Source organism: Carlito syrichta, unplaced genomic scaffold (assembly GCF_000164805.1).
Source record: "Carlito syrichta isolate Samal-C Ts95f unplaced genomic scaffold, Tarsius_syrichta-2.0.1 Scaffold301835, whole genome shotgun sequence".
NCBI classification, from domain to species: domain Eukaryota; kingdom Metazoa; phylum Chordata; class Mammalia; order Primates; family Tarsiidae; genus Carlito; species Carlito syrichta.
In genome coordinates this window covers 479,799-501,671 of record NW_007245931.1, presented here as the reverse complement: position 1 = coordinate 501,671, position 21,873 = coordinate 479,799, and the positions used below count along the sequence as shown (strand labels likewise).

Here is a 21,873-nt window from a genome sequence, read left to right as displayed (position 1 = left end):
AATCAGACTTTTGTGCTCAGAGATGTGCACTGTGGTAGATAATAGCTTTCCAGTGAAGCATGCTTCTTCTTGGCTAGAAAAAACATTGGGCTTGATTTTTTACAAAGAGTTTTACATCACACATATGAGAGGCTGGCAGCAAATTGTCAGACAACATTTCCTGCTGTTAATCTGCTAAGGATTCAGGTCACTAAGCCAATGTGTGCAAAATGAATGCAGAAAAGGAAGCCTAAGAAAGAGGAAGGTCTAAAAGAGACACAAACTTACACTTGAATCATGTAAAAATAACCATATTAGCTAATTCGGAATGACATAAAATTTTTGAGAATTTTTTCTGTGAGAGGAAGTACTTAATGTCCTAAGAATTCTCCAAAAACAAACAAACAAACAAGCAAAAACCACCAAAAAAACAAAAAAACCAACCAAACAACCAAAACTCAAATTGTGATTTATAATTCATTTGGTCAAACAAAGAACTATGTGCAATGCAAATACTGAAGATGGAAACACAACTTTTAGTAATATAAATTTAATGAGTATGAACACAGCACTATCACTTTTCAATTCTACAAGGCATTGATGATCAAAATGATATAAGAATGACATTGTCATTGCTTTAAAAAATATGTATTAAGTGAACCTGTGTCCCTTCTTTCCATCAACCACCTTATCCTATTCATAGGGCAAGACTGGGAGTAAGCTAGAGGAAGAAGACTATCAGATTATTATATAAACTACCAACATAATTTAAAAATGTAATTATATATCATTTTACCACTTAAATATAAGCCTTTAAGTTAAAAGGATCTTCTAATCTATGCAAGACCTATAATGAAATATTTTTAAAAATCTGACCAAAAAAAAAACATAGGACATGATCACAAAGTGATACTCATCTTCACGTGAACATATCATATTTTAGATTCGTATTTAAAATTCAGTGGATGTGGAGGGGAAAAAAACCCTTTTCAATCATCAAGTAGTTTGATTTTATATACATTTTTTTTGCCTGCTTCTAATACATGTATTACCTCATGAGAATCACTCTGGGGTCCAGTTGAGTCCACACGTCAAAGGTCAGTATTGTTTTCTAACATGGCTCTATCAGGGTATCCTGGCTTAATGCTGCAGGAGCTTACAATCCCGGAAAGCCAGTGCTAATCCTCTTTGCCCAACCATCCCCACTTCTGTGATGGGGGTGGAGAGGAGGCTGCTGAATGTGCTAAGATGATGGGAGGCCTGGTCCTAATTCTAGAACCAGACCAGACAGGTCCTGTCTTCTCGGCTCAGCAGAAAGGGAAGGCTGTAGCAGCAGGAAGGCTGCTTACCGCAGCAGATCCAGCAGCCCAGCATCCTCCAGGGAGCGGCAGTCACTGCTCCTTCCCGAATCTCATATGACCATTTCCTTAAGTTTTGTGGCTAAAATGTTCAAAACATACAAGTAGCATTCACAGTGGTAGTCAATAACAGTCCTATAAAAACTGAAACGATAAGGCACAATTAACCAAAAAAACCAAACTGCTTTTAAAATAGGTACAAGCCATTTCCCCTAACAAACAACTAGAATGTTCTTTTATCTACAGGAAAATGGCAAACGTTCCATTCAAGCAAAAATAAAATATTACACATAATTATGCTGCTTTTTCTTCTGCTCATGATAGAGCAAGTGTCTTTCTTGGAGCTGATCTGTACTCGGGGCTGATCCTAAGGGAGGTTCAGGCCTGAAGGACTAGGGTGATTCTGCTCCCCTTCTTTTAAGGAAGTGTTGATCCTATACGCCAGTTCCACCTGCTGTCGCCTGGTTGAACAAGTGATCTGGAGTGGCACAGTACCCAGTGAGTGAAAATCCAGGGAGGTCATCCCTGAGACTTTATCAAGTTTCTTTTCACCATTAAGAAAGAAGAAAAGATCTCAGGAAGAAGACATCCATCTGGGAAGACCACAGTGTAGTTATCAGATTCAGTCATGGGAGACACTGATGCATTAGACAGCCAAAGCTTAACTAGGAGAAGATTCTACTGCAGGTTCCAAGGCCCCACCTGTCTCTGAAGCTTCTTCTACCAGGATGCTACCTCCTTGCTCTCTGCAACTTATCAGACAACCTTCTGCATTCCCTTATTCTCTCACAGGCTTCCTCCTCCACATCTTTCCCTCTACTACTCAAGTACTCCTTCCTCAGGATTCCATCCCAGACCAGGATGATGTCAAATCCCAGAGAAGTTGTTTTTACAGTTCCGTATTGCCCTTGTCAGGATGACAATCTTACATCTGTATTACAATGTGAGTAACGGTAACCTCCCTAGTAAGCCGTTTTTACTCGTGACTGGATTCCCAGCACGTACCACAGTGCCTGGCATTCAGTAGAATAATCTTTTAAAAAAATAGGAAAGAAAATCAAGCTACATAGACGCATCTGCGGTTCATTTCCTGCTTCAAACCTTTTTAACAACTACTCTGATCTTTGAAATTTGTTCATGATCCATTTGTTTATATTTCTCTACCATATGGTATAATCTGCTCTGGCTAGAACTAGCATGTTGATTCTCAAACCCCACCTTTGTAAGAAGAGAATGCTTTATTCTTACAAATGAAAAATCTATTCTTTTTTTTTAAATCCACCTCAAATGGTACAGGCTAACTTCCTGATAAATTTCTCAAATTCTCCCCAAGGAGTAAGTGGTCTTGAGCTGTGGTTTTACTTCTTTGCTTTCATTCGATGCACACTTTGCTCCTCTCAAAATAGAAAAATACAAGCTGGATCATGGTTTCTATGGACCTTCCTTGGCTAAGTGCATTAGGCCACCTTAATCTCCCAGGTATCAACAGAACTGAATCTTGACACCACTTGCTCAGTCGAAATGGTCTTTTGATAAATGTAGGCAGCAGTTCCATGTGTAGTATAGGATGTGTCTTGGATTCTCTTTTTAAACTTTATTTAAAGGTCCTGGGTAACTAGGAAGAATATTCTTTTGCCCCATCTAACTATGGAAACATAAACTTGTGAATAACAGTTTTGAGCACTAAGTGTCCTGCTATCTAAAAACTGTTCTAAAACAGAAGTAAATATTTTTGTAGCAGCTATCATATCTAACGGGCTTATAGTTAATAATCCTATAAAAGAAATGAACTCATTTACATATCTTGGCATACATTTTGCTTTGAGGTTATCTTGAAGAGTACAGAAGAAATTAAATGCCCTATGAGTGCTTTAAAGTTTTAATGAGATACAGTTATTGGTGTCATTCTCTATAAAGTGTAGTTTTGGGATCCTGAGCATCTTTTCGCCTCTAAAATGGCCTAGATCCAAGTTTTTGAGATATATCTTACCCTTACACTCAAGCACTTCCATGACCCATGTTCTTGCAAAAGGAAGGTGATGTTCTTGTGAATATGTTTGTCAAGCCCTCACCTCTCAGCAGAAGATGTCAAAATCATCTGTTCCTGTTATTTAAAAACACAGCTCTGAAGTTGAGCATGACGGCTTGCACCTGCAGTCCTAGCTAGTAGGGAAGCTGAGGTGGGAGAATTGCTTGAGCCCAGAAGTTTGAGACCAGCCTGGGCCACATAGTGAGACTCCATCTCTAAAACAAACAAAAATATAGCTCTGAAATATTGCCCAGACACTGTAATTATCTGGATCTTACTCATCGTCATGTAGTAAGAGAAATAATTTTTTTTTGTATGCTGAGAACCTAATGTCCGGTGGTCCACTTTTCTCTGCTGAGTGGATCATTGGGTTCATGGTTGATACACAAGTGGCCTCTCACTTGGGTTCTCTGAGCCATGATCCTTCAGGAAGATGGCTGGAGAAATATCACACTACAGGCAAAAGCCATATCCTGTGACGAACTCACCGTCTAAACTTGTTAAGCAGGAAGCCATTTGGGGCCCATGTTTATGCCATTCCCAGTTTTATCCATTGCTGTATCTTAATGCATGCATATGTGTGTACATATGTACATAATACATTTTACATATACACATATATAATACGCATTAAACATCATAAGAAGCCACATCTTGAGTACTTAATGAGGAGCATTATTATCTCCAATGGAGTTTGAGAGAAATAACAATAATTGGGACTTTCCTTAATGGCTACTCACAATCCACTTCTTGAATGAGCTATCAGAAAGCTAAAGTACAGAGTTTCTCTCAAACTGGCCCCAGAATAAAGTAATTTCTTTTAAAATACTGAGTTTTTTTCATGATATGGTCATTGGATCATGGCTGTTTCCTCTGTGCTTGTTAGAGAGCTCAGAGCACGCGTTTTATGGACTAACCTCATTCTTGGCTTCTTACTATCATTTTCTCTTCATCCTGCTTTCTACTTATTTATTTTCTCCTCGTTATATTGTATGCATTTATGTAATACAGCTTAAATTCTTGTAAGGACATGGTGAGGTATAAAGAACAGAAGCCCCAAGTTAAAGAAAATGTGCTTTTGAAACATATTACATTTCCAGCTTTGGTGGTGGTGTTTTGTCTTTTTTTTCTTTTTGATGAAGAATTATTATACTATTAATGAAAGCTCTGCAAGTCATGACATCTGGGCAGTAATTTTTCTGAAGGAATAACTAGGACATTAACTGAAGCACTTTGCTTGGGGTAATCATTTAAACCATTCATGTGCTTTACAGACTCAATCTAATGGCATTTCCCTAAAGAATGTGGTGCCTCTTTAGTGCTGTTATTTGCTGTCACCATAGTATTCCATAAGAAATAACAAGTGTCTGTATTCCTTCCAGTTTTCCAAACACCTTAAGGAGAACCAATTCGTTACGTTGTCTGCACACCATCACTCATGTCCATAAACAGCAGCAGGGAAAATAGGGTAACTTCCTAAAAGTGTAAATATGACTTAGAGATAGGATTTTCCTCTAGCCTTATTAGAAAATGAATCTAAATATACAAACCAATTAAACACAGCTGTCTGTCACTCTGAACAAATACACTCCCACACAACAAAGGTATCTTGTTTCTTGACAAGAAGAAACCTCCACTGATCAAAGCATTTTGTGAATTAATATCTCATCTGGCCATTTTAATTTGTCATTTGTAGACTTATCCTTGACCTAAAATGCAAGAAACAATCACTAGGCAACGCGAACAAAATAGGTCAGTCATGTAAGAGAAGCAATGGGAAGACCCTAAATTCCATTTATCCAGAGATAAATTATTCATTATAGTCATCTGACAAAGGAAATCATACCAGCAAGTTAGAGGAAGCCAACTTTATTGATGGAAATGTTATGAAAACTCCCACAACTGAAAGTTCATGATTTTTTATAGAAAAAACAAAAAAAAGGTTCAGGTTAATTGGCTGGTCAGCACAACCCACAAAACAGAAGATGAAAAATAATCCTTTGCTTCTCTGCTGTGGAGACAGAGTGAGACCAGGAATTCAGCGCTAGATACCAGGAAGGATCCCCCGCAAAACAGAATTATTTTTGGAGGTCCTTCCTCCACTAGGTAAGTGTTCCAGGAACCTATCAGCATCAGTGTACCTGCTAATATTGTTGTGAGAATCTGCGTTTGGCTTCAGTGAATTTTTATTTTGGAGATTCTTTCAACGCATTTGCCCATTTCATGATGGGTGATTTAGACAAACCTGCCCACACTGTGCTGAGCGTTCTGCAGTTTTTGACCAAAAACTGCATGACCCCCATGCCCCACCCTCCCTATTCACCCCATCTCACCCCGAGAGACTTTTGTTTCCCTGAATGAAAGAAGGCCACAAAGGGAAACGTTTTGCTGATGTCAAAGAGGTGAAACAACAAATGGCAGAAGCACTAAAAGGCATCAAAATTGATGAGTTCAAAAGCAGTTTTGAGCAGCGGAAAAAGCATCTCAATAGGTGTATTACATCAAATGAAGAGTACTTTGAAGGTGACTGAAGTTTAAACATGTAAGAATATACAATTTTTTATTTAAAAAATTTGTTTTTGGGGGTCCCTCTTGTAGATGCCTCCTGCTAGGACCAGAAGGAAAAGTAGACAAGAAGAAAAAGGAAAAGTAAGGTATTACACCACGATCCCAAACTAGAAAAATACTGGAGGCTACACTTAAGGGGTTTGTTTTTTCTAATTTGAGATAAACACTTAAGAGAAATTTCTAAATCACACCATTCCTTCACACTTTATACAACAATAGTACCTTAAAATCACAATTACACAGTATGCTAATATAAAGCAACCCCTAATATTTATCTTAAGTTGTTCAAAGAAGTATCAGGCATTCCTTAAAAGTAATGTAATGCTATCGTTCTTATCACTTTGTACAATGAAATTCTAATGTACAAACAATAGCACAAAGCCAAATTAAAGAAATAAAAGGAGAACTGATGATGAACTGGAGGGAGGCACAGGAATTAATCACACAGCATGACAACACTCAATTACTTCTCTACAATGGTGCCTTAAACATTCCTCTGCTTTCTGTGTTCTATGACTAATAGGGTAATGCGCTTACATGGCATTTGGAAAATGATATTGGGAATGGCTTTCTGTGCACATTCTCTCTTCAAATTGTTTAAAGAAAACTTGTTCAACTACAATCCTGACTGTAATATCCCCATGATCAGGTACTCTTGATTCATGAGCTGGAGCATGGCAGTAAAAGGGGAGCAGGTTGGGCACAGGGAAGAACCCGAGGGTAAGGGGATTTGGCAAAGCTCTCCCCACTCCCCACTTTAGATGTTAGTATTCCCCAGAGCTCTGCTATTAATGCTCTTTACTTCTTACCCATTCACTCACTATCTGCACAACCTCATTCATCCCCAGTTTTGAATTAGTGTAGAAGACAATGACTCCCACAAAGTCTACCAGATCAACCTTTCTTCCAAACACTAAACAATATATCCAATTGCATGAGTAAATTGCTACTTTTATATTTCAGACACTTTAAATTCAATAGGTCTAAAGTGAATTCATTATCTTCCCCCATAAACTTTTCTTCCTGTATTCTACATCTATTAATAGTATAGCTGTCTATGGAGTCTAGAGATCTGGAAGACATCATCAGCTACTGTCTTTTATCACTACCCACACCCCCCTCACATACCCAATTGATCAAGTCTGCTTGTGTTCAGGATAGCTCTTTAAAATCAATTTTCTCCTTTCTGCTTCACTGCCATTGCCTCGGTCTGGTCCTCAGCATCTCTTGCCCAGTTCATTGCAATAGAATTTTCTAGTATCCCTGCTTCTAGTCCCTTCCTCTCTGATTATTACTTAATAGAAGAACATTTTTAAAACCAGATTAAATATCTCCCCTATGTAAAGCCCCTCAGCTGCATCCCATCACCTATTGTGACAGACAGATTCTAAGATGGCCCAAAGCTTCCCCACCTTTCTGGTGAACACACACTGCATCATCCCCAAAACTGTAAATAAAGTGGACCCCACCCCTGTAGTTAGGTGATGGCAGATGGCACAGTTGACCTTAAAACATGGACAGTATTCCCATGGGCCTGACCTAATCATGTGAGACTTTTTATAGCAAAAGGTTTTTGTTGACTAGGTACAGAAGGGGAGGTCAGGAATTCCCAGGGGAGACAGATCAAGGTGGGGAGATTCTGTGTTGCTGCATACAAGGGGACTCGTGGCAAAGATCCAACAGTGACTCTGCAAGAGAGAACAACTCCGAGCCAACAGCCAATTGGACAGTGGGGACCTCAGTTCTACAACCATGAGGAAAAATTCAGTTAACAACCCAAAGGAGCATGAAGCTGGATTTTCCCCTAGCTTAGCCTCTAGATGAGGATGTAATCAATGAATAACTTGATTTCTGCTTTATGGAATCCTGAGAGGAGGTCTAGCTAACACATACCAGACTCCTGACCCATGAAAACTTTGAGATGATAACTATATGTTTTAAGCTGCCAAATTTATGGAATTTTTTTACAGCAATGGAAAACCAATACACCAATAGATAACAATATCTAGTCTTGTTAGCACATCAAGCCAATCCTTTCTGACAAGTCCTGGGTCTTCCTTTCTAGCTCATCTCCTGTTTCATCTGTCCCTGATGTTTCAAATATATTCAGCACTTTTACAACTCCTCATGTGCCCAAACAAAAAAAATTCTAAGCAGTATTATATAAATATCATCCATATACTGAGAAGTATTCTGGAAATCTAAAAATTAAAATAAAAATATGTGAATGCTACTTAATTTTATGTTGCCTTAAACCTCCACAGAGACAGTCAGCTAACGTTTTTTGATAATTAATATGCATCTGGCAAAAAGTGATTGGAGACCTGCTTAACAAAATTCTATTGAGGAATTTTGACTCTCAAGGAGGTATTTACAGCCAGCTAAAGAGCTACAGTCATGCTCTTCATATATTCACCCTATCATAAAACCTAGGCCCCAAGAGAGAAAGAAGAATCCAGGAAATGTGCCTCAAACAGTTACTCCCAATTTCTTCAGGCAAGACAGAAGGTTCTCTACAATAGTAGAGGATCTGTCACAACACAAAAACAAGGGAGTTGGGTTGGTTTTCACCTCTTTCTTTCTTCTCAGCTGCTTCTATCAAGTTCCTAGTTATTTTCTTAAAACCCAGCACATAACACAGAACTCCTAATATGACAAGAGACAAATATAGGAGGACCTATAAATTCGAAGGTACTTGAAATCAACTTGAAGGGTGAAGAAGCCTCTTCAAATCCACCTCGCAGGGTTACTAGGTAAGACATCAGAAAGTGCAGTATGCTGAGGCTTAGTAGAACAAGAAAGAACGCCTCATGCCAACTTCTGAAGGAACTAAAGATAAAGGAAGAGCACGGTGCCTTCATCAGATCCCTCCTTTATTATTATTATTTTTTTTTTTTTTTGAGTTGGAGTCTCACTCTGTCACCCAGACTGGAGTGCAGTGGCTGCTCCCGGCCACTGCGGCCTCGATCTGCAGGGATCTGGCGATCCTTCTGCCTCAGCCTTCCAAGTAGCTAGAACTACAGGCGCGCGCTACCACACCTAGCTAATTTTTTTGATTTATTGTAGAGATGAGGTTTCGCCAGTTGCCCAGGTGGGTCTCGAACCTGTGGCCTCAGGCAATTCACTCACCTCAGCCTCCCAAAGCGCGGGATTTGAGCCACCGAGCCCAGCTCAATCCCTCCTTTAATAGACTTGCCTACATTATTTGAGGGAGTTCATTACCAAAGCCAAGGAATGCCACAGTATCCTGCTCGCCATAAAACGTAAGTCAGTTCAGAAGAGGCAAGCATGGAAAGCCAGAAGTGAAGTGTGTGTAGTTATTTCCAGGACATATTCAGGTTTGTTAAACATGTACTGATTTCTGACACAACAGCAACAGAACCATAGCTGCATCTTCTGTCTAATCTCAGCAGGTTCAAACCGGGTGGTGTGAGAAAAAGCACATTTCTGACACTTTCCAGGTCAGAGTCTCAATCCTGCCAGCTTCTAGGGAAGAGGGTTTTTAAGAAACCTTAAATATAAGCACAGTTGTTACTTCCTGTTCTTATTTAATAAAATTGTTCAGCATTTCCAAAACTGCCCAATTAATGATTAGCTGATGGGAACATATGGATATTATTCTTTCCACGTAAGAAAACTAGAAATGGGGAGTTAAATGAAATTTACTTTCTCAGATTTAAGAAATATTTTTTGATGTCTAATAAATTGTTAGGGGATAAAAGCAAATCTCTGAATAGTATAAAGGTAATGATCCTACTTTTATGTTAAAAAATAATTAATTCTATAGAGTATTTTATATTTATATGCTTAACAGAATATACTTTATAGTTTACCATATGGGAATCCCATAAAATTAGAAAACTTTTCAAATTTTCCCAGCCACTGTAGACCCAAAAGGGTCCCTGGCACTGGTAGATACAACATATATTCTTTCTACTACTCACAACAAACCTGTTAGCTCCATTTTTACAGATGAGAAAACTGATAACTTTTGGCAGTGAATAACTTACAAATGGCAAAGCCAAGATACACCCAGGCTAATGATACTTTAACATATTGCTTCCCAAGGTTTAATATTCTTAAGCTCAAATTTTGATTCTTTATAGGGTGTATTAGAAGAACTTTTCTACTGTATAACAATTATTCAGTCTGATTTAATTCATGGAATTTCCATAGAAATTCAGATATTTAATTGTTAGGGTATCTATACATTATAAGCTTCATAGACATATTTTTAATGCCTGGGGGGTGTGGTGAGTGATCCTTTTGACTAAAATACTAAATGCCTACACTCAATACTGATGAATAGATTCAGAGTTCAGTGTTTCCTGTATACTATCTTTAAGGAATCCTAGATATTTTGAGTAGCACAGAATAAAAACCATCAGAATAATTTTCTTTGCAGAAGTTCCTGCTATTTAAGAAAGTATAAATTCACCAAAGGTAACTATATTGCTTAAAGTAATATACAGTTTTAAAATGGTCCTCTGTTCATTTAAAACTTTGTATTAGATGCTCTCAGTATGTCTGTCTCACGGAAACCTTGAGAGAAGTAGGTATAAGAAAACCACAAAACCCTTGGCAGGAATGATTAGCAATTCTTTCTTCATATACATATAGCTCCAAATGAAGCTCGCCTATGAAACTAAATATATGATTTTCCTTGAAATAAGTACCTAAACTGACTACTATAATTAACTTATTACCAGTAAATATGAGCATATATATCACTAACAACAACAAAAACAAAAGTAGGAAAGGAAACTATTAGATTTCACGATGTAACTTTTCAGAGGAGCTTTTTCCTCTGTTTCATCATTGATTTTTCCCTCTCCTACTGAATTATTTCATTACCATATCCACACAGCACACAATACCAGACTAAAAACTATGCCAGATTTTTGCTGCTTCTTCTGCTGTAAAAATTAACAAGATCACAGAACAGTAAAACCACCAAAGGTATTCCATAAATGCATTTTAATATCTCCTTTTAAGCTAAAGATTTTTTTCAAGCTAAAAGTACCAAAGCTAAAAACAGTGCTCCCTCTCTCTACATGCCAATTAGACACTGGATTGTGAGGCATTTCTGTCAGCCAAATCCTGAAACTAATTACTGCCAATATGTGCTTCCTATTCAGACTGAATCAGCCCACATGTGTGTGTGTCAGTGGCTCTCTGTATGAATGCTAGTTCTCTGTAAATATTTTACCACGATCCTATAACAGGGCATTCATCAACACACTCTAGTGCTCCCTGAACCTACTTCTATGTCTTCTGGAAACACGTATACATACACACACACATCACATCATACACATTCCGGGGAGCTGAGCTAGTCTGTTCTCCTCCAACTCTAAGAACCTACGTTTCTAGCAGACCTTAGTAATCAAAATACTGTTACAGGTGCTGTTCATAAGCCTCAGAATTTGGAGGACAAGGTCAAAAAGACACCTTTCTGAAATGGAAGTTAAACAAACAAAGAAAGAGATCAAACTCAAGCAGGTATCTACCCATGTAGAAATCTCCCCAGGTTATTATCCATCTTTGAAAAGAATTCTGATCTTGTAGGTATGCCAGCAGCTTGCTTCCCAAACTTCCTGAAGGGCCAAGAGTACTTCCAGAAAAGAAAGGCATCCATTTAAATGCTAACTAAGGGGAGATGAGCTATAATCTTGAAAATTATAACCTGTCTTTCATGGAGAAATGCTGTAATTATGAAACAAACTGGCAACTGATCAGGAAATTTGAAAAAGAATCACTGGATGTTGAATCTCGGGAAGGGACAGCCAGGGTCCCTAGGTTAGACTAGCTTTCTACTTTGAGCTAGATCATGTGATCATGACAGAACTTGCTAAAAACATTTTACATGAAGGCAAAAAGTTAAGTTGAGACTTGAAACAAGAAGCCACAAGAGAGGAAATGCAGGGAGGAGAGGAGAAAGCAAGTAGTAAAGACTCTGGTGGCCTCTCTTCCTTCTACTGACACCAAATTACATAGATAACTAACAGTTTTAGAAAAACTGATAAATTTTTAAGCCCAAAGCTTACAGAATTACAGATACATTAGACAACCAAGAATCTAATTTATTCAGTTTAGTAAACAGTTTATAAAGTAGATCTTTCTCCCCCATTTTCCCTTTTCTTCCTGCTATTTCACAAGTCCACGCTGGAGGCAAATATTTTACGTCAGTAAAATTCCTTATGCTGCTACAGACTTTGGATGTTTTGGTGCTGTGGTGCAGAGACCTCTGGAACACAAGGGCAGGAGATCTGAATGCTAGCCTTTCTCTGCTCTTTCCAGGCTGTGCGCCCTTAGGCACACCACTAGCTTCTCTGAGCCTATTTTCTCACCAGTGAAACAAGATAGGAGACGAAGTTATTTCTAATGTCCCTTCCAGACATAAGATTGTTTGACTTTATGGCAAAGATGATCTCATATCTAGGCTTGAAATCTTTGACTCATTTGGTCTTCAGTGCCTGCAATATAACCCCCTACCCTATAAAGCAAAACTTTATATTAAAGCCCCTGCAAAATAAGTAAAGCTCTTTGGCATCTTTTGCACACGGTGTGGCAGCATGTTAGTTTTATGGATTAAAATTTATGCAAACAAGAAAAACAATATGCATTAAGAAAAATAAACTAGAATTACTCACTCTCTTTTTTAAAAAAGCACTTTGGTGCCTATAATGTGAAAATTGGCCAAAGCATGCTAAAAAATGCAAAGATTTTAATGAGGTACCGGATAAAGATTACACCTTTAGGGATTTTTTTCAAGGTCTAAGTATAGATCCACTTGTAAGAAGCAGTCTGAGAAAGCTCATTGGTAGCAAATACCCCTGTACTGGGGTCATGGGGCTAGATAAACCTGTGTGGATGGGAAACCATGAGTGTCACTCAAAGAGTTAACTAAAGTCCATTGTGATGGGAAGACTCTTTTCCTGAGGAAGTAAATAAGGAATGCCTTGGACTGAAGTGGGGAACTTCCTTTTCTCCCTAGGCTAGGGCTGAGAGAGGTCTGGACTCTGAGGGGTAGAAAGTATACAAGCTACAGTGGGCATAAGCTGGCACCTGCCATGGGGGAGCAGAGTTGGGCATCAGGCAGGAAGACACTGATTAGGGACTCTGAGATTCCTAGGAATGGCACACGATATAGCGGGTGTGCTTTCTGTTACATGGTGTTTCCTCAAAGTCTAAACTCAGGCATACTATGGGTAGTTAGGGAAAGCCTGCTCTATTTCTGAAGCAGCAGCCAAGAAAGAACAGCAACCTCTACTTGAGTTCTAGGAAAGGTGTCAGTGGCAATTGCGAACGGTTGCGAATGGCCAAGTCCCCATCTCATAGGGCTCTATGGCACTAAGACCACAAACATAGTAAGGAAATTCAAAGGACCTCTTCCAGAGCACATGCGAGAAAGATATCAAGCTGGGAGGATTCTCTGAAGGAGATAAATATTCAGCAAGTCAGTTAGATATTCAAAGTATAACCTGAAATTTTAGTCACAGAATGTTAAGAACTAGAAAACTTAGATTATTTTCAAACCTGGAAGAGTGCTTTCCTTCATTAAGCCAATAAGTAGTGAATATCTACTATGTGGAAAATTAACCATGGTGTGTTGTACAAAATACAGAGAAAAAATACTTCCTTCTGAACAGCTAAGACAGCAGAGCGTAAACTTATGATTCCTGCTACCTGGACACAGAAAAGAAAGCTCATTTCATCACCTCAGTGACATAAAGTTGTCATAAAACAAAATGGGAACACGAGGAGTTCAGCAAGTTTGGTTTACATGGAAAAGCAAATCTAGTGTTTTAGCATCACAATGTTAGAATATTAACATTTGGAAAATAAATCCTATGAGTCCTTAACTCAACCTGACAACTGGGAACAACTGCAAAAATAATTCCTTAGCGACTTTCATCTTATATTACAGCATCAACCACTTAACGCACACAAGCACTCAATTTTCCAAAGTCACTCAGCTCCCAAAACACAGTCTTCAGTACGGTGAAATCCCAGGGCTCTTGCTGTTTGCATGTCTTGACATATATGCTCACATTTTTAACCTTTACATTGTTTAGAGTGTTTAAGGGACCATATCTACACTCATATGGACTATGAAAATACATTACTTTTAAAAAATGAAAACCAGGAGGATGGATTCAACAATTTCAGTAGACAGGGTCTGTCTTAATCAAACTTTACTGCAAACAAACCTCAGTATCTTGGCAAGAAAATTTAATGGAAACTACATCAGGTAAATGAGAAATATTAATAGTCCTTGTATGTAACCCTTCCTATGGTTGCACCAAAGAGCCATTGCACAAGGAAACAAGGTTAATTAATGCCCTTCCATCCTCTAGAGCACCCAGGGGCATCATTCTTCAAGCAGGGAACTTCTGCTGAAATTGCTAGACTGGACCACTTGGTGACAGCACATGATGGATGGATGGTTTGATAGAATAAGTCAACTGGTTGAGCAGAGATCCACTGAGGAAAGTGGCATGTTGTAGGCTAAGTTGGAATTTACACAGTTACCCAGAATCAAAAGCTCTGTGATGTGTTTGTTGAAGGAATAATTATATTGGTTTGAAACAAGTCATATTTTATTTTTTAAAATTATTTAATATTTTTTATAATCCAAGAAAGGCAAGAGGTGCTCTAATCAATTTCTGGAATTATGGAAACTATATCTGCTGTCTGGTCAACAACTTCCAAAGAGATTGGAAAGTCTTCAATCACATAACCCATAAAAGTTGGAAAACACAGACTTTGATTTTATTTTTCCAGAAAAATACCAAGAAGTGGGGTACACAAAATAGAAGCATGATTAGATGGTTAATTAAATCATAGGAAAGACAGAGCATTCAGCAAGTTTTTAAGCAGTCCCCTACTGACTGATAGCTAGAAGGTCACACACAAAAAACGTTCTATAAATTGCTCTCTCTGATCTGTTAGAAGCATCTGCATGGTCTTTCAAAAAAATGCTTATTAAGGTCCGAGTATCACATGTTCTCACTCATATAATGGACCTTGAACATCCAACCTAATACTATAAGAAAATGACTGACAGTAGTGGGAAACTATGGGGTGGGGGAGATGGGATTAACGGTAGCAAATAACTGTCTGGGGATGGGGAAGCACCTCTTATCAATAGGGTGCCTGAATGAAACGTATTTGTATACCTAACCCTTAACTGTACCCCGCAACATCATAATAAAAAATATTGATTATAAAAAAAAATGCTTATTGGAGTCAACTTGACCATTTCTGTACTTACTCCAGATGGAGGGATCTAAATCATTTTCAGTCAGGGAGCCCATTCAATCATAGGCCTCTGGATAATGCCTTAGCTAACCTGGGGCCAGACTTTTAGGGTTGTACAGCTGTATAAATAGCTCAATTTGATTTGCCCCAATCTGGATACAACTCTTTCTCTAGTATGGCCCATTCATCGGCATTTTCCCCTGGAGTGCTAGTCCAGTGTGGAATTACCCAAGTCCCATAAGCAGTACATCGCCCTCACTATTGAATTGGTAATATTTAGAGGCTAAGTAAACTGACTTTCACTTGGGAAGAGAAACCTGTCAGAGCCCTTTTGAATAACACCTGCAAAGTAAAACCTCCACCACAGTTCCAGTAATACTTCAGACAACTATCCAACAGGGTTTCTCATGAGAAACCAACCAAACTGTACTATGCAATGGCTTAAACATCTGATATATGTAGCAGCAAACGTGTATTATGAAATATGGACTCAAATATGAGATTAAACCTGCCTTGTTTTCCTAAAACAAAATCACCCTAGATTAGAAAGGTGCCCAAATAGAGAAAACAACTTTCTAATTGAATGGTCATTAGGAAATACAATGGACTCTAATCAGTCAGATTCTAATCAAGTTGCCAAATACAGAAGCCACAGGATGAAAATAAATGGGGTGGGTGTGAGCACTGTTTCTTCTACTGCGAGTGGCTGGGGTACTTTTGTTTATTTTCTCTTTTAAAATTTATGTTTAGAGAAATAAACAGCAAAAACAATAAATGGCTAGCGGAAGTTGCTTCAGTGATCGTGCTGGCATACGTGAAAATCTGGTAGAATGTAAACATTTCCCAAACATATACATCAACCCGTCCATAATAAGAACTTTTCTTATTATAAGGAGATCTTATCTTGTATTTTAAAAAAATCAAGACTAAGAGTTTGAAAGAAATTATTAAGGGAAAAGTCTCTTAAGTAGAAAAACATTGAGTACTAAAATAATCTAAGGCTACTGCTAGAGGAAAGTTAGAAAAAGCTAGCACAATCTGAAAAGGTTAGCATTTGGGGGGACAGGAACTGAACATGTAGTAAGTGTTCAGGCATTGCTCTCAGAGAACTGCTCCTCGTATCTTGCTTTCCAGTTTGCTGCAACACTGCAGCACTGTGCCTCAAAAGAAAAGAGAACCATGCTATTCCCAGGTGTGTATGTGTTGTGTATGTTGGCAGGGGGTCCTTTACAGGGGGGTCCTTTATAAATCCTCATGGTAACATCATGGTAGAGTTGAACACTGTTGGTTTTAACACCAAATTGATAAAGGCATTAAATAGGACATGGGGACAAACATGACAATTTCATGAAAATAAAATGCTGTTTTTGATGCCTTATTAAATGCAAAGAAGAGTTCCACCTGCTAACACCTCCTGCATGCTCTTCTTAATTCACCTACATGTATTGGGGACAGGAAATACCAAAGCAATTCTGTCCCTTGCATTCAGGCTATTATGTATTTATGTGTCTCTTTTCTCCGGGAGTGATAGTAGGAAGGGTGTTGGAAGTGATCTGGTCTGAGATAGCATCTCAGGAATGGTTGGCTTCCACAAACACACCTATAGTTTCTGCTGGAAACGTCTGGTAACATGTACTTCAACCCAAAGTTGACAGCAATCATTTAAGACAGCAGTCCCCAGCCTTTCTGGCATCAGGGACCAGTTTTGTGGAAGACAATTTTTCCATGGATGGGAGTTTTGGGGGGAGAAGAGAGTCATCAGGCATTAGATTCTCATTAGGTCATGAGGAGTGAGTCACCTAGATCCCTATTGTGCAGTTCACAATAGGGCTTGAGCTCCTATGAGAATCTAATGCAGCTGCTGGCTCTGATCTGACAGGAGGCGGAGCTCCACTTCCCCCCACCTCCACTGCTCCTCTTTTGCTGTGCTGCACTCCTAACAGGCCACGGACCAGCACCAGTCTGCAAGCCCAGGGTTTGGAGCTCTTTGATAAGACAATTGTTTTCTGTTTAACTAAAATCTGACTTGTAACTTCTACTTTGGTTATGCTTTCTTTACATGAGAAAGTTATGAGAACCCTTCAATCACAATCTCTCCAAGTAACTGAATATAGCTATTCTGTCCCCTTTCAATCTTATTCTTTCCATATTTAACACATCCTATTTTCTAGTCATTCTTCATGGGAAGGCTTCTAGATCATTCGCCATCCTATAATTCTCTTGCAAATAAGTTCAAGTCAGTTCACTGTTCTTATTATAATTATTAAACAGATTCCACTTATTAAGAATATGCTACATCCCATCTTTGAGGCAAGTATTTTCACTTCCATTTTTTTGTTGAGGAAATCCAGGTTCAGAAAGTGGAAGGAAGTTCCTTGAAATCACACAAGTTACAGGTTGACAAGTGCGTTAGCCCTCCCCAGACTGGTGACTTCAGGGCTTTTACCACATGTGAGTAAAACACAGCCTGCAAGCAGGCTCTGTGCAGCACAGGGAACTTCCCAGGAAGCAGCCTATAATTACGCCAAAGGGTTTGACGACACTGCAGTCTTGGGTCATGCTGAGTTTGTAATAAACTTCAATGCAAAAACGAATTTTACCCGAGCTATAACTGAGTTTCACTGTCCCTCCCTCAAACACATTTCAAGGCTGCACTTGGTCCCTTCTAATAGGGGGGAAACTTTACCTCCATTCCTGCTAAATGTTAGCTTGCCAGCTTTCCTTCAGTGCCCCATACTGCCCATTTCACAATAAAACCGGATTTTGACACTTGGGGCATTAGTCGCTTTTAAAGCTTCATGTCACTTTAAAAAAATAATTGTGTTTTCGTGCCTTTTATCCAAGTCTTTGATAAAAACTTGGTTCTGAGGAGAGAGAATATTGAGGGACATATTCTCTTGGGCAATGCTTGCCCTTCTTTGTTTACCTGTTATGCCCCATGTGTCCCTTGCCAGCCATGCTTTATTTTCCATAGTTTTTCATCAAAAAACAAGAGATATTTTAAATATGCTTTTTGTTTTTTTCTTCATCCCACACCCCTAAATATGTTTTCTAAATTAGTATCTCATTGCGACCTTAAAGACCACACCACTGATTTATGATCCATTTTTCTTATTTAATCAATTGGCTACAAATAAATCTGCTGAGCTTTATCACATCCAAATTTCTCAGTCTTCTTCACAAAGATGTCAACAGCAAACACGCGTTTTTTAATACCTGTTATCTGTTGTGAAACTGAAACTATTCTGTTGGCAAAGGTTTTTATATCCCAGGAAAGAGTTACTCTTAAGAATCTGACAAATTTAAGAAAATACTTTATTACAAAGGAAAATAACTGACCAATATTGCTGTGCCACTCAAAATGTTCACAGTGACAGCAAAAGTAACACTGAATTGTATCCAAAGTTAATAACAAAATGAATATTGTATACGCAAAACCACAGTGATTATCTATAACGAACTTGAAGCGCTGGCATAAATTAAATTTTGGCAAAATGATCAACACTATGTGTACCTCGGTCAGTACTGAGGTATTATTCTCTCTACCTGAAACCCTGGAAACTTTCTTCTAGACTCTTCCATAGAACACTCTGGTAGCCATGACTAGAGGATTGTCAGTTTACCCTGTTTATTCCATTCCATAAATGCAATCAACAGAAAGTTTCTCCTCTAAGTTAAGGGAAAAAGTTTCTCCTGTCTTAGATCAATTTTTCCAGAAAGTGTTTTTATATTGGAAAAATACAATCTCTCAAGGTTACAAAAGTCCCTTAAATTTCATCTTAAAACCCAGTGAGGAATATATTACTGGATATAGCTATCCTGTCCCCTTTCAATCTTATTACTCCCCATTTCTAGAATTCACATCTGAATTAGTAATTGGGCACTTTGGTCTAAGAAGTTAGGCAAAAGAAAAGTCAGCAAATGGCAAGAAATGGATCTGTACATGGCAAACTTTACAGGGTCCTGAAAAATCCTTGCGACAACCCATTAATGTCTGCAAAGCTACAGGATGTCTAAACTGTTCTATAAATTAGTGGACTTTTCAAAAACTTTCTATGTTCCTGCGGTCTGTAGTAATTTAGTAATCCAGCCCTCATTCCCAACCTAAATAAATTTAACATGAAATAAATGTGAATCTTTTGTTGCAAGAAGAGCACTGGGTGCATGGGTGCAGTATACAAAATATAACAGGAACAACATGGGATTTGTAAGATAGAGGATGCAAAGATGAATAAACAGGGAACTTGGGAGATCAGGTGGGCTTGGTACTGGCTGGGTCATGAGAAATGAAGAGTAAAAAGGTATGAGGAGAGGACACATACACACACACATGCACTGTCTGTGGTGCCTGGGAGAGAATCCTAGTACAACCTCAAAAAAGGAGTAGTTTGTGGAAGCATGTGGTAGAAGGCACTGGCTTGGAGGAGTATGTGACGCCCCTCCTTTTATGACAAGGAAAGGGCCAGAGGCAGGAAGAATGATCTCTTGAAGTGAAGATGTTAAATCTGAAAAGAAATCACCTTGCTAAAAGCATAAGCCATTCCTTCTTGGTGCACACACAGACCTGCTTCCACAGCTTGAGTTCATGTCCTGTGTGAACTCTCCATGATATGCAGCGAACTTAACACTCATCCATCTCCATAGCTACCCACAGGTTGTGATGTTTTCATCTGCTACTTTGGTCTTGCTAAACATCCGACAAAAGGCATTCAACTGACCCCTCTCTGAGAGGAATTTTAGTTTTCTTTACAAAAAAGAACAAAGAGCAGTATACCCTCTTACACTGAAGCTGCAATGCCCATCATGATGTATGTTTTAAAAATTACTCATTCCCTGAGCAAGAAAAGGACACGGACCTTTCAAATTATCCTCCTGCCCCTGTGTACAGAATTTATGTTTCTACCATGAAACAAGTGATTTGGCCAAATATGATGCAAATATAAAAGGTAAAATTCAAGTAAATGCTACACCATAGCCAGGATATTAAAGAAAAGTTAATTTGTAAAGTCTTCAAATACTTTGTTTCCACCATAGAAAGTGTCAGAAATGTCATTGCTAAAACAAATAAAATAAGATCACATTTTACTTTTGATTATAATATTTTGGGACCCTATATGTATTTTTAGTGATTTGATCTCTTATTAGAGACTTTGGAAATAATTTTGTATTTAGATATAGGGTCTAAGTAGTTTTCCAAAGTTCTAGAAAAAAATAAAGAAGCATCTTGTATGTATTATATTAACATTCTCCAGCACTCAATATCTAGGACAAAAAGTTTAAAAAATCTACACTTACCTCTACATCACAGGTATATTCTGATCCATCCAAAAGAATCACTTTGCACTGCATGCTTTTAGGCTTTTTGACAATCTTTAATGGAGACCGAGAGAGTTTACTGCTAGATGATTTCTGAGAAAGTTTATCGTCTTCTAATTGCTGATATTCGAGCTGTTTTGCAGCCCTGGCAGCAAACTCCTGTTCCTTGTCAGTGACCTGTGAAGAGCAAACAATCAACAGTTTTCATTGCAAGACAGGAAATAAATATTGTATTGCTCAGGCAGTAACACACAACTTTAGAAACAAGTTGCTTTCTATTTCTTAGAGGATGAGAGATGCCTGAATTAGGATACTAGAAAGGGTATACATATACAGATATTCATAATGTTACATTTTACCTAAATAATTTTGCCATTTAAATTTATCAGTAGGATCTTATTTCAGTATAACTCCAGGATTTACGTTAAAAGCACTGAGATAGCAAATGCTATCAAGACAGGAAAGAAGGAAACAATTGATTCCTGACTTAAAAAACAAAAAATTGAATAGTACAGGCCTCTAAAATATATCATTTAGATATTATCTGATGTGCTCTATTTTCTTAATTCACTAGATTCTTCTATATTCCACAACTTTTTATAACTGCCTCATCCATATACATGTAAGGTACCCGATAAACTTTAAGGCCTAGAGAGCATCAAGAATTAATCTGTTCAGTAATTTTACAACTGTTAAAATATTTGATTTAGCTCTAAATCAATTCAATGAAGTCGGCAGCACTGGAATTCATCACAAAGTAATCCCCTATGTCTGCTTCCCTTCACTGTAATGAGCCAGTATAAGAACAAATCAAATCTGTCCAAAACACTTTAATCTGCTTTCAAACCACAACAGACTAGTCTAGGCCAGACACAAAACTGTAGAGGACATCCTGTGTAACAGTACAATTATCCCTTGAACCAAACCCTTGGAAATCTCTCTGTGCACTGATCTCCAACTACTCTCTCCATTCCCATCTTCTACCTATTTAAATAAACTCCAGGACTGCAAATTCAACCCATGGGCCAGAATGCCATTGTCCCTAGTCTACAAATATGCACTGATGGTCCAAAGAAAGATATGCACCAAAATTCTATTTAGGGCCTTGAAATCAGCATGAAATTTCCTCTCTTGTGAACACACTATCAGCACGGTACTAAAAATACATAGGCTGAAAACAGTAAAGACAGTATTGATGGTTTATCATTTCAACTTTTTTATTAACCTCTACAAGTTTACAACACTCTGATATAATTACAAAGGTATTCTGGTATGTTTATTTTGGATTTTAAGCACAGATTTCTGTTTTTCTGCATTCTTTATCTTGTTTTCCATTCAAAAGATTGCTAAGATAGTCCT

The 21,873-nt window shown here is 38.2% G+C and overlaps 1 protein-coding gene across 1 annotated transcript in view; it reads right to left on the bottom strand.

Moving 5' to 3' along the window:
* Nucleotides 1-21,873, bottom strand: part of EPB41L3 (erythrocyte membrane protein band 4.1 like 3) — a 229,457-nt gene that overhangs the window by 61,030 nt on the left and 146,554 nt on the right. The window contains exon 3 of the mRNA XM_021711050.1: nucleotides 20,494-20,691. Within this exon, the coding sequence (XP_021566725.1) occupies nucleotides 20,494-20,691 (198 nt within the window). The remainder of the gene's footprint in view (nucleotides 1-20,493; nucleotides 20,692-21,873) is intronic.